The sequence below is a fragment of the Cyprinodon variegatus genome, unplaced genomic scaffold (assembly GCF_000732505.1).
Source record: "Cyprinodon variegatus isolate N-32 unplaced genomic scaffold, C_variegatus-1.0 Scaffold12, whole genome shotgun sequence".
Taxonomy (NCBI): Eukaryota; Metazoa; Chordata; class Actinopteri; order Cyprinodontiformes; family Cyprinodontidae; genus Cyprinodon; species Cyprinodon variegatus.
The window spans coordinates 2,103,395-2,117,334 of NW_015150465.1; the positions used below are offsets into that span (position 1 = coordinate 2,103,395).

At 35.4% G+C, this 13,940-nt stretch overlaps 2 protein-coding genes across 2 annotated transcripts in view; both read left to right on the top strand.

Moving 5' to 3' along the window:
- The window catches only part of LOC107088933 (alpha-N-acetylgalactosaminide alpha-2,6-sialyltransferase 1-like), a 14,741-nt gene extending 12,186 nt beyond the window's left edge, over nucleotides 1-2,555 (top strand). Inside the window, exons 6-8 of the mRNA XM_015381404.1 lie at nucleotides 151-234; nucleotides 605-704; nucleotides 2,072-2,555. Coding sequence (XP_015236890.1) covers nucleotides 151-234; nucleotides 605-704; nucleotides 2,072-2,248 — 361 coding nt within the window. The 3' untranslated portion in view covers nucleotides 2,249-2,555. The remainder of the gene's footprint in view (nucleotides 1-150; nucleotides 235-604; nucleotides 705-2,071) is intronic.
- A 2,775-nt stretch (nucleotides 2,556-5,330) lies between these two features.
- Nucleotides 5,331-13,940, top strand: part of LOC107089188 (alpha-N-acetylgalactosaminide alpha-2,6-sialyltransferase 1-like) — a 12,691-nt gene continuing 4,081 nt past the window's right edge. Inside the window, exons 1-6 of the mRNA XM_015381839.1 lie at nucleotides 5,331-5,670; nucleotides 5,800-6,052; nucleotides 7,698-7,860; nucleotides 8,399-8,561; nucleotides 13,214-13,352; nucleotides 13,436-13,539. Coding sequence (XP_015237325.1) covers nucleotides 5,570-5,670; nucleotides 5,800-6,052; nucleotides 7,698-7,860; nucleotides 8,399-8,561; nucleotides 13,214-13,352; nucleotides 13,436-13,539 — 923 coding nt within the window. The 5' untranslated portion in view covers nucleotides 5,331-5,569. The remainder of the gene's footprint in view (nucleotides 5,671-5,799; nucleotides 6,053-7,697; nucleotides 7,861-8,398; nucleotides 8,562-13,213; nucleotides 13,353-13,435; nucleotides 13,540-13,940) is intronic.

Below are 13,940 nucleotides of genomic sequence, written 5' to 3' on the forward strand. Positions count from 1 at the left end.
CGACAATAAGCTTAAATCTTCGAGTATGTCTGATATTTAAAAAAAGATGCAGTGAATTACATTACATGGAAGATATGTGTATTTTTGTTTACTTGCTAAGAGTATGTATCTCTCTACCAAAACAACACATGTCTTGCTTTCTCCATCCAGACCCAGAGGTTATTATTCGGGACAGTTCAATGAGAGCCACTTCTATGTTCTACACCAGGATTTTTTGCGATATGTTCGAAACAGGTCAGTCTTTGATCCCAGGCCTATCCAGTTCCTCACATTGTATTGAAAATAAGATACAAAACCTTATTGTCTAAAAACAGAAAAAACACCCTGAATAAATTTTAATTAAAACCTCTAAAGCAACACTGTGTAACATTTGACCCAAATAACACAGCAGACTCAGCAGATGGAAAAAAGCCTTTAATAACCTGTGTTTTCATTAAGTGAAGTTACTCACAATGGATGAAGTAGGCCGAAATTTTAGTCAAGTAAGATTGGAAAGTACAAAGCTGTAAAGCTACTCCCAAAGGTTGTTTTTTTTTTAAATATTGCATGAGTAAATGTAACTATAACTGTTACTACCCATCCTCTGCTTTTTTGCGGCCTAAAGGTTTTTAAACTCAAGTAATCTCAACGGAGAACACTGGGCGCTTGTACGACCAACCAACGGGGCATTCACTCTCTTTCTGGCTCTGCACACTTGCGACACAGTAAGTGCAGCTTCACCAGTCTATTATATTACATTACTGATAACAGTTTCCTGTTTATCTTAGCTCAGCGTCATAAATATGAAGGATAGTAAACGAGGCAGTGCCTTTCAACCACAAACAGATTTGGTCCTCTTGTTATCCTTAAGACTTTAATCCAATACAAAAATTACTTTTGACCAACAAGTGTTTGGAAAAGAACAAATCACATACGCCTAAAGAAAGGTTTAGCAGAACCTTGCTGTAAGGAAAACAGAGCTGCTAAAAAATGATTCGGAAATGTATGGAGTACAAGCCTCTAAAGAAAAGACTATTACAACTTAAAAAATTTTTAGAATGGGACAAATGTTTGTCTTGATGTTGGTTTTTAGCCATTAAAATGTTTACTACCAAAGTTAAAATTGAATGGTTTGAATTTAAGCAGGCTCATGTGTTGGAATGGTATAGTCAAAGTCTGTGTAAAAGAATCACAGAGTTCACAGTTTCTCTCCATCTGTCTAGGTTGAAATATTCTGCAAAGAGGAACAAGCAAATCTTTCAGGTTAGAGATGCAGAAAAGGATTGAGACACATCTAAAAAGACAGGCTAATAGATCTGAAAAAGAAATCCACTCCTCGTGTTTCAGATGTTTTTATTTTGAAAAGTATTCCTGAAAAAATTGGGCATCAGCCTTCGAGTTGTGCCTTATTAAGTCCTGAATGGACTTTGTGGTTTATGCAGAAAAACAAACAAACAAAAAAAAAAACTTTAAGCATGCAGTAGACCTACTTTAATAAGTCCATATTTATGTTTTTAAAAATTGTTTCTATCAGTCTGATGTAATATTCCAATATGAAATGTTTTGTTTTAAATAGCCATAAGCTAAACCTTAATATATAACACATATATAGACCGAAGCACATCAATCTTCATATTATTAATCTAGCAGTTTGAGGTGATGAAATAAATTAACTGGATTTTTTTTTACAATTGTTTTGAATATGACTATTGCACTTACATCTATATCTAGATTTCAAAATTAAAAAGTCTGTTTATGATGGATTTTGATCTTTAGGTCAATCATCTACACTCATACTTCCAAAAGTTTAATTTTTTTTTACAATTACCTCCTGTATTGTAGTATTTTCTGCAGCTTTTAGTAAACAACAAAAAATGGATTCAGCCTTCTTTTTTTTTCTAAAGAATGCCTTTTCTACTTGTCAAACTGGACCGCTAAAAGAAATCTCAGGTTTAAGGTGCCTTTATTTTGATCAATAATATAAAGAAGCTTTTAAAGGTCTAAAACAGGCTAAATAAAGCAGAATCCTTTATGCACATGGTTTTTTTTAACCTAAAATGTTAAAACTCTACTTTTTCACTCTTTTTTACAGGTGAGTGCCTATGGATTCATGACTGACGACTACAACAAATACTCGAGCTACTACGTTGAAAAGCATCTGAGGAGCGAAGTAATTTTCTATATTAACCACGACCTCATTTTAGAGAAGAATCTGTGGAAGAGCTTTCATGATAAGAAAATAATGAAGCTGTATCAAAGAACTGGATAACAAGTAATGGAAAATGGTGGTGGAGGTTCTCAGTCATCCAAGTCATAGTCATTCCAAAAAAATCAAACTCGGAAACAAAGTCCAGAGGATTGTTTTTAATTTTTTGGACATAATGGAAAAGCAAAAGGATCTGTGATTAATCAAAGCTGGCAGGTTGAACATGACGAATATAGGAGAACTGTTTTATCATCTAGACAAAATATTATGGGCATTATTGTTGTTACAACTGTCCTTACTTTAGGCTTATTTTGCAGCTAACAGAGACTTAAAATCTTTACAAGTGGCACAAATATTTCTAAAGCTAAAGCTGCTGAAATGAAGATTATTTTCTATGTTTATCTATGTATTATTCTGAAGTCATTATTTAATTCATGATTTGCAAAAATAGTCAAATTGTCAAATCTGTTTGCTTTTTTTGGTGTTAATTCAGCAGCAAAAAAAAGCACTTTTAATATAATGTATAAAATCTACTCTGTCTTTATGTGTTTTTTTTTTTTTATCTGAGTCAAATATTCTGTAGAGAGGAGTCGTAGGTATAATTTACATCCAAATCCTCATAAAAAAAAAAAAAAAAAAAAAACAGTGCATGATTCAGATTCAACTAAATTCTCTTTGGTACCAATTATTGAAAAAAAAGAAAACAAGCAAATTATCTAGATGTAGTAGAAAGTAAAAAAAAATGCAGCAACACTTTATGGGAGTTCTGTTCTGTTCTGTTTTTTGTTGTTTTTTTTGTACTTTTCTATCTTGTTATGTGCAGTTGACATTGTCAGGGTTTGGTTGTGGTTTGAGGACCCAAATGCAGAGGCAGGGAGGCAGAGGTAAGTTTCTTGTAGATTTAATGAGTGGTTTATAAAAAACAGAGGCAGGGATCTAAAAACCCAACAAGAAAAACGAACTATAACCATGGAGATTTCAGGGGAAAACAGTCACAACGAGGTAAGACGGAGTTAGACGAGGACCAGCACCGACGAACTGTACAAGGAGAGTATTTATGGCTAACTGAACAAAGAGAGGACTAACGAGCAGATTGGGAGCAGGTGTGAAGAGAGCAGTTTAAGGGGCTATGGAAAAAGGAGACCAACACAAGCATGCAACAAATAAAAACCTGAGATATAATCAGAAAACACAACAAAATAAGAATTAAACCAATAAAACTAGAAAACATGGAGCAAAGTTAAACTGAATACTCAAAAAAAAACATAACAGAACCAAGACTGTGACAGACATGTCACATGGCTACAAACACAGCCCATCAGCAGTCACACAGCACAACTTTGAGGCTAACCCAGGATGGGCTGTTGTCACCATTTAAGCAGTTTGAGCTAAACTCCACATTCGTTCTAAACCTATGCAAATCCCTGCAAGCTGGCTTTGACATAGAATCCATTCAAACAGAATGGAAATACCCCCTGCTAGCCTGGAAAAAACTAGGAAAGAGATTGATAAAGTAGCAGTCTCAGTCTGTACAACCACTGTAAAACTTCCACCACTTCCAACAAGCTCTCTGCTACTGGTAAGGTAGAGCTTACGGGTTAAATCTCTTGCAGATTGAGATATAAATGAACCTATTCAAAGTTCGGTCTTTCACTTTACTAAATTTTAGAAATTTACTATTGATTTCTGTGGCCCTGATGGAGTATTAGCCTGTCTAATTCTTACCAAGGCAGCTGGAAACAGGCACCAGCGATTCTCTAAAGATACAAATAATAGCTCCATGGATGGGTAAATAATCTTCCACAGTTAGAAAACAAGCAGAAGACAGAGGAATATGCCTCAGGCAACCAAAGTCCAAAGGTTGGGAATTAGAAAAAAAAAAAAAAAAACGCCACACCAGATGGCCATTTCACCAACACACCTCAATATCCTATTATAAAATTTCCTCCACCTCAACATAAAAAACATATTGCTGTTATTTAAAAAGCATGTGGGTTGCTTTTGGTGCCAAGGGTGATATAAGAGACAATTACCTGGTCTTACAGAGTAATGCTTGTCTGTATATTACCCATTAAATAGCTGTCAATAAAGCTGAGTAAATTTCCATGTTTTTTGGAGTAAAAAAAGTAAAAAGAGTGAAATAAATCCACACCCATCCTCCAGAGGGAGCAACAATCAGCTGAGATAGTATGTAATCTAATGCCTTATGACTATGAGTAAATATTTTTCTTTTACTGAAAACTGGAAATGCAAGAATAAAAGTGTAAGGGATGTGATAACATCTTTTCTGAAAGAATGAATACTTTTTTTACTTTTTTAAGCTGTTTTGTTTTAGGATTGGAATTAGATGACTAAAAAAGCAAAGTTAGAAAGACTGCTGATGAATTGCAGGACTTATCCTGTATGTAAGCTGTAAATCCATCTTTTTGTATAAGTCTGCATTTAGCTATACCAACTATCCAAACAGAACTTGTATATTTTTTCATAGCAAACACAAACATATTCTTGTTTCATGACATATGGGGAGATTTCATTGACTTTAATTCATTTTATATGGCCTAGCCCAGACCCTTATCCTAACTATTACCAAGATATACCTAACCCTAACATTTACCTGAACTGAATTTACACCTCAGTCCTAAACCTAACCCTGGCTTAAAGAAAATAGCTTTACAATATGGGGACCAGGATCTGGTCCCCATAAGAACATGGGTCCCCATGACATGAAAACAGATTAAAGCACAGGTGTCAAACTGGTTCCAGAAAGGGCCATGTGGCTGCAGGTTTTCTTTCCAACCAAGCTATGGCACACCAGATTCCATTCATCTCATCAAGTCATCATGTTAAGACTGGACTCACTTGATGTGATGAATGCAGTCATGCGTGCTATTGCTTGGTTGGAAAGAAAACCTGCAGCCACACGGCCCTTTCTGGAACCAGTTTGACATCCCTGGATTAAAGTTTCCACGCTGTCATAAAAACAAGTCCACACTAGATGGCATTGCAGAACTGATATCAGAAGGTCATTGTTTCTTCCTTTCAAATGTTTCTCTTTATGGTATATTAAAACGATATGCTTGCAGGCAAAGTTTTTACAATGTTTGTCTCTTAGTGGCCTTTGGTCACAACACCCTTCTTTGGCCATGCCCTGTATCTTGTATTTCAATGGGGTGGTCAATAGGGTGGTTAAGTGGAATGAACTAGCATTGACTCCTGACTTTTCTCACCCTTCTGGTTTGACTAACCTGATGCTATGACATAAGTATATTTCTTTCCTGCTCCCTGAAATGTCACTTTTAAAAAAGACTTCCTTTAAACAGCACCCTTAGAGAGCTGATTCTAAATTGCTGTTTAGCTGAGCAGCAAAACCTCCACTTTTTAGCCATGATTGGTCGATCAACTAAATTTATTTCTTTGGTGCTGGTGTTAACAGCCACCATTATTTTTTTTCTGCTTGCACTGGAAAATCTGACCATAAAAAAAGAGTAAGTACCTTTTTATTGATGTGAATTGTATATGTATTTACTTATAAATTAATACTGTTGGACATAATCTTTTGTTTCCAACTTACATGATGGATCTTTGTAAATAATTTCGGTTTAAATGTCCTTAAGCTTCGACTCTACCTGGACGGCCATCTCAGAAAGAAACAGAGCCAGTGGAGAATACAACTTGTTGAAAATTGGCGATTTATTGCAAAACAAGGAAGAGTTAAGTCCAACAGCAGACACATCTCAAAGGAACGTTTCAGTGACTTCAGCTCCTTCTGAGACTCCAATACCCATTTTATTGAAAAAAAGATTCAAGAAGCTTCCTCAGTGGAGCTTTGAAGATATTTACAACTTGGATGCTCCCCCAAGACCGATGGTAAGCCTACTGAGACATGATAAAAAGACAAAAACATATATATATATCTATATATCTGTTTAGTTTGCAGATGTTGGCAGTTCCTTTTGGGTTTAGATGAAAGAAAAGGCTATTTTTTTACCGGGATTGTCTTTCGGGTGGATTGAATAAATATTTGCCTACCTTGTGTGCTGAGCTGTTATCCGAGCTAGATCCTCAATCCGGATATCACTGTGAATCAGTGTATTTAGATGAACTAAAGTTCACTATGTGCATTAGTCATTATCGGATATCAGAAATTTTATATTTCATGAAACTAACAATCCTCCTTGGTTTGTCTTTGTTGTTAACATTTCAAATTCATAGAGGAAAGGTTTTAGTGTCCAATAATCAATAACAAGTTTTACAGGTCTGGAGCCTTTGTGTTCGTCAAGCGTTAACATAGTCCTGCCTTTTAAAAAAGCACTAAAAAGCTGCCTTTACTTTTGTGGATATAGAAAAAAAGCTTTTATAAATTCAGACCTGCCTTAGAAAATTATTTGATTCAGAATCTATCCAACTAAGTTTTTTTTTTATAGTATACTAGAGAAAAAACAAAGTCTTACCGTAAAACAATGTTTTGATGGGAACTAATTGAAAGAAATTAGCTGCCTAAAAAGATGTTGTACTATTTCCCAACTACATGCACAAATATAATTTATATATATAATGCTTTAGACCACTGGTGGATTTTTATATCATTAAACTAAGAAGTTTGCTTCTGAATTGGAAATTAAAAAGATGGTTTTTAGAAGATAAGAATGTAAAAGGATTCTAAGTATGGTAAAAAAAAAATGTTTTATTAATATTGTCACCATAAATTCCACATTAAAATTTTTTAATCTTTTTTTTACTTACATTTTGATCAATGGAATTGTGAAAATTATTAATTTAGTTACACCTTTCACATAAATCAACTGAAAAACCTTTACAACAATCGAACCTTACTGAAGGGTGCCGAACAAACTTTGCATGTTTCTATCTTTTCTTTGATGAGTTCTCATTTTGATAAACCCCATTACCATCCCCTTAACATTAACTCCTGCCTCACATTCATCACAAATGTGTGAATGGAGCTCGGAATCCACTGAAAAACGTAAAAACATGAAATCTATTATATAATTACTTTAAATCATTATCTACCAGGATTTAAATAATTTGGATCTGATTATCTTCTGATCATAAATATGGATAATTTTTTTGCTTGTATTTTTAACAACAATTTAAAGCAAAGTATACATTTCCAAATCTTTTGTTTCATTATAATTAATATTTAAATTGTTTAAAGTACTGTCATTTGTTAATTAATACGTAGAATTCCCCTGGAAATAAAGATTATACCTTTTTTTTTTGCCCCTTTGCCTTCCCTAGCCCTATTTATATTATCTTATCTTATTAAAAACTATAAAATAGACTTTTCAGTGTAGCAGTGGGGGAAAATAGCTTTCTTACTTCAAAATAACAGATGTCCTGGAAATACCTTAATCGCAATTTGACTGGAACTTGCATATTGCTTTGATCATTTCATGTTTTTCCCCTTCAGGAATGCACTGTATAAATAAACTTGCCCTGCCTCTATGAATCACCTATGCTTGGGTTATTGTAATTCATTTAATCTTCCGTGCAGACATGTCCGCAGTCTCTGCGTAACTCCAAGGATCAGGAATTCCAGAAAGCCTTCCTTCCCAACATACGCATGTATATGCACAAAAACAACTTTAACATTAGAGAGTGGAACCGACTCTCACATTTTAACAATCCTTTTGGTTTTATGGAAATGAAGTATGACGGTAGGTATTTTCCTAAACTGAGTAACTCATGCTTTCTTAATTTAAGAAACCTGTGTCCCTCGTTGTCTTTAAACTTGTTAATTTTTTTTTAGAGTGTTTACTCACTCTTAATGTAGGAACTGAAAAAAAAATCTACAATTTTAAAAATATATATCCTTTTTTAAGCAGCACTATTGGGGCAAAGAGAAACGAAAGTCCTCCCCTCTAATACTTATTTTTTTAAGCCTCCCTTCCCATGTTGCATCATGCTGTTTTTTCCACAGTCCCTCATACCTCACTATTTACCCAAGATTACTAGATTATTTAAACTGGTTTGCTGCCTTTTTACACACATTTTAACATTTTAAGTCAGGTTCAGGGTATTTGGGAGAGGTTTAAACATCTTAATTATAGCTTCTTATTAATTTAAAAATCACTTCTGGTGTGTTTTTTGGATCAGTCTTTATCTCACAGCTAGATTTTGGTAATCCCCCAAACAAATGCTCATCTCCTTCCCTTATTTTATCATCTGACAGATTTAAAAAATTTTTTTTTTCAGATGTAATGCCTGTAGTGAAACTCATCCCAAAGCCAAAAGAACCACTGCTTCTCCCAAAACCAGGTGGGGATGGCTGTGTGCACTGTGCTGTGGTGGGAACTGCAGGCATCATGAACGGCTCAAAAATGGGCGCGGAGATTGATGCTCATGACTACGTCTTTCGGTAAGAAAAAATCAGATTAAATAGGCTGTTTTAGTCGGTTGCGCAGTTGGGATTTTTAACGTGAACAGTCACATTCTTGCATGAGGTTGGTCACAGTGTCAGGTTATGTCAAGAAAGGCATCCAGGCAGTTAAGATTTTACTGATAATATATTTTTTGTCAGCATATTAAGGACAAATAAACAATATTGCTGTGTTTTACATTTGCACAAACTTTGATGGCATCCTGTTGTTAAATTGTAAGGTCCAACTTGTTGATGCAATATCAACTTTAACTATTCTCTAAAATTCTTTTGACAATGAGAGGTGTGTTCACGGTTGAAGAAGTCTTAATTACAGTTTCGTAGATATACATCCTAATTTAAGGTAGGAAAATAACAGCGCCTAAACCTGTCGGTTGACATAGTTGAGCAGCTTTGTGGCAGTTGGAAAACCCACAAATCACAAGTTTGTCAAAATGAGTTGATGAAACAGGTTGTTGAAATTTAGTGCCTACCAACAAAAGATACCAAATTGTTTATACCCGCTAAAGTTCCCCAGGTTATCACTTTACAACCACAATCTTTATTGTGTCTTAGATGTGATAACCACAACAAAGTTGACAATTGATAGCTATGAAGTTTATAACAAAATTTTACATGTAGCATTGAGTCACTTGCAACAACCTTTACTCTGCATAAATCTAATCCTGTGTAAAAAAAAAAAATGGCTTCTTAACTCATCCAATTATCACAGTCTAAACACAACAGACAGGTCAGGGGTGGAATTGTGGATGTTAAGTTGTGTTGTTTGAACGAGGGCCCAAATGCAAATTGGCAGAGCATACAGGTTTTTATATCAGGAGAGCAGGACATGGAAGGCAGAGGACCGTAGCACAAGCATGTACTGTATCAAAGAACAAATAACACAAGGGAGTTTCTATGCAGAGAAGATTTTATCAGTGACATGAAAACTAATCATTTGACTAGAGCACAGCTTTTGGAGAGTGCTAGCATCAAGGCTATGGGAAAGAGACTCATTACACAGTCAACACAGAGGGAAGCGTAACTCAAACACAAAGGAGCTTCAAGTTTATCATGAACATAAGATAAACATCAGAAGCTAAACACAAAGTAATGAACAAATATGACAAAATACACAACAAAAGAGCAAATAGGAAAGCATACAGAGGAATTAAACAAAGAGAAATGAAAACCTGGGAGCTTAAACACAGCGGCAAAGGTGTGGAAATTACTATCAAACCAGAACAGTAATTAAATATATGGAAAATTTGCAGAGCTGTAACAAAAAGAAGTGATAAATAAAGATGAAGAGATAACCAGAAATCTAAAAAATAAAAATAAAAAATCCAGTAATAGAAAGAACAGAACATGAAAATAAACTAAAAAACGAACAAATGAATTTGGCAAAACCTAGTTAAACATAAGTTAACAACAAGGTAATACTAAACAAACATCAAAAAAACGAAAACCTGGGGCCCAAGGTAGAAAGGGCTGCACAATTACATGCTAAAATGTTTGGTAGGGCGAAATTCAGAAAGGGCACACAACAGAATTCAGATTATCGAAACTCAGGTACACAGATTGACAAAATGACACAGTACACGTATTTTGACCGGCTCAACCTATAAACATTTAATGAGTAAAGATACCGCGGAGGGAGCCACTGCAAGTCCAAATAACCATGGCAACAATCAGTGCTGTCAGGCAATCACAGAGAGACTTTGTAAAGACACCTCAGGGATATTCGTTACAGTTGACCAACAACTTCTTCACTGACATCAGCATTTTGTGGTAATAAAGTAAAAGACAAAAAATAGAAAATGTCTCTCTGTGTTTTTTTTTTTTGTAATTTACACCAAAAAAAGTACCCCAAAAAATACACAGGTAATAGTAGCACTACCTTAACATTTTTTTACTCAAGTAAAAGTAGAAACTAATCATGCAAGAAATGAATCAAGAGTAAAAGGGACTTGGTAAAATAATCACTCAAATCAGTGGCGGCTAGTGGAGTTTTCTTAATTATAATGAGAGAGTTATGTCATTATCTCTAGAAGACAAAGAATTACGACCGCTCTCGGCTTCCATACAAAATCACTAATCCAGAGAAGAATAAAAAGTTTTCTAAATGATAATTTTCATTATAACTCTAAAAGAAATCCTGTCTGTAGGTTAAAGATTATATCAGGAAAGGATAAAGAACTTCCATCAACAATATTTATCGCCTATGGTATTTTTACCTGATCTTGAATACCTGGTTACTTGTGGTGGACAGAGTAAATATAAATTTTACTTATGTAAGCGTTGTGTTGCTCACACACTGATATCATTTGAGTAAAAGTAGAATTATTGTAAAGCAAAGCTACTCCTAAAAGTACTATTTCTCTAAAGGAAATTTAACTGGTTAAATGTAAAATTCTGTAAATTATTATATTTCATGTAACTATACCCCTCATATTAGGTACATTTTACGCAGACACTATTTAAAACATAACTAACATTTAAAAAGATTAGAGATGTAAAAAAAAAAAAAAAGAAAATTCAGAAATTTCATAATTAGATTTATTGCCAAATGAAGCTCTAGCGGAAGTTCAATTGAAGAAACTCTGGCTTACCTCCATCAATCAGGAGCTGATCCGTCTCCGAAGCGAGCCAATCAGCTTCGAACTACTCCACCACGAAGCCCAATCAGCGTCCTGCTTCCACTTTATAAACTCCTTTCAAATCTCATCCCAGCCGCTATCCTGCAATCGCAATGTCGGATTTCGATTAAGACGACAATTTACCCACCTCCATCCCCTTCTCCGCCATCGCAGCTGAATCGTCCTTCATGACACGACTTCACCTCAACCTCATCAGAGAGTATTAATCCCAGTTGTCACCATCCCTCGTCTCATCGCATTGGTCCGGCAGAAGACCACCATGTTGAGCCCGGTTCTGCCAGAGGTTTCTTCCCAAAGGGGAGTTTTTCCTCTCCACTGTCGCTTCATGCTTACTCATCATGGACAGTTCACGGTACCTGCATCACCGAGCAGGACCTCTATATCCCGAGTCTGAGTGAAGCCCCGGCGTCAGCTCCCTCAGTCTTCTAGTCCCACAATTCTGCCCAGCAGATCACCTTGTCAACCAGCTCGGATCAAACCATCACCAGTTTCAGGCCGGGGGGAACATCCCTATTCTCATTCATCTACTCATGCATGTTAAAGCATAATTCAGCATGAATGTTCCTGCCCAGGTCTGAGCGCCAAAGACTATACTTTCTTATCAATAAATTCTTCTAATTATCTTTTCTCTCTGTGTGAGTTTTTCAGATTGAAATACGTTTGCACTTAGGAAGAATTTGACTTGGTGTTGATGGTGCAGACAAATTAGGTATATATCTAGAATTCAGAATCTATAGCTATATACAATATAAAACATACAATATACTATATAGAATATATAAAATATAGCTTTATACTATATAGAGGGTAGGCTGTGCGTTAATGTAACACAGGAGGTCTGGAGATGTGGGTTGGTGTAGCTTCTAGGTCCTGAACGGGGAGGGGAGAGACACCGTGTCGTTGCGGAAAGAGTCGGCTTGAAGTCTGTTCTGTCACACCTTTGCACATCACAAATACTGTGAGAGGACACTCATTAAATAAAAGTATGTTCAGTTTTTATATGCTGATTCATTAACAGGTGGTGTCCTTATAGCAGTATGAGCACAGTCATAGCTCTGAGTACCTTTAGAACTTCATATTCCATTTATGTAATTCAGGCTCAAGGGTGGTATAAGTACTTTATTACAAAGCACCTAATAGAAAAGGCGTACTTTAATCTGATTTAGTAAAGCTATGCAATAAAAAAAACAACAAATGTAAATATTAGCATTATTAAAGTTTAACTATATGGCTTGTGAAATCTGTAACCATTAACCTTCTGTGCTTCTCTTATGGTTATTATTTCCCATTGGAAAAAAAGGGAACAAGTGATCCTTATTTTCAGCACATGTTGGCATATGTGGTGTTTTTAACCATGAGAACGTGTCATGATAAAAAGGCCTTCCTTTATTAGTGACCGGACCACCTTTGATTGTAACTTTATTCATCTTGTAAATTAGTTCAAAGGTCGCCTTGGAAAGTTTGAAAGTCTTTTGGCTCGCTGCCGTTTTTTATGCTTTATTTTGTTCTTTGGAATCACTAAAAAGGTAAGAGGAGGTTTATTAAGGTTGCTTGCAAAATAGGCTAAACTTAACTACTTAACCAATGTTTCAAAATTTTTAAGTTGTTTCTATTTTAAAAATAACCATCGCTGCATTAAAATAGGTAATGTTTAATTTGATCTAAAAACGAAAGAAGCTTTTGTTAGTTTTAGATTTCACAATAAAACATTTTAAACCTGTTTATTTAGCATCTTTTGTTTTATTATTTCTCAAAATGACATATTATAAACAAAGTGTTATTGGAAAAAGATTTTTCTGGAAAATGAAAGTCTGATGATTTTCTTTCTTTAACCACTTCTTCAGGTTCTCATTTTATCAGTCAAATCCTAGTATTTGTCAGTTTTTCCAGATATTTCAGGTTGTGACCATCTAACAATATTTTAAAACTGCTGTAGTAAGCAACTTAACTGCAGGTCAACAGCTGAAAGTCTTTATTTAATTTGTGTGACAGGATGAATGCTGCAGTGACCAATGGTTTTGAGGAAGATGTCGGGAGCAGAACATCAGTGTATGTTCACACGGCCCACTCAATAACATCAGCCCCTATTTTTTATGGCAAGTTTGGATACAAGGCAGCTCCGCATGATGAGGTATAAAAGCACAAATATGTGCACTATTGCGTGTACTTCCCATAAACTGTAAAACAAGTTTGTCTTGCTCTTCTTTCTGACAGGGTATAAAGTATGTCCTGATTCCTGAAGGTTTGAGGGACTTCCAGTGGCTCAACTCTGTCCTTACAGGAGAAAAAGTCTCTGATGGGCAATATCGTAACAGAGAGTTTGTATTTGTTTTTATCTACAGAGATCTTTTTCGTTGAATATTTGTGTGTGTTTGCATGTCAGTGAAAACATTTTAGTGAAGCTAATGTTTGGACAGTAAAGATAGGCTACAGAAAAGTAAAATTAATGTATTTCTTTTGTTGCTTTGTAGTTTTGTACCTGCCTTTTCCTGATATAAATTGTGGTGGTGCCTAGGATTACATCTCAACCTCGCCATGAGCTAGGGTGACCAAACGTCCGTATTTCCCGGGACATATCCGTATTTCATGTCCTGTCCCGGGCGTCCCGGGTTTTTTTTAGAAAGTGAGGAAATGTCCTGATTTTTTCGACGCTGCGTGTGACGTAATCCCTGAGCCGCGTCAGTGCAGGCAGCCCTGTTCTTAATCAGAGGCTCTGTTC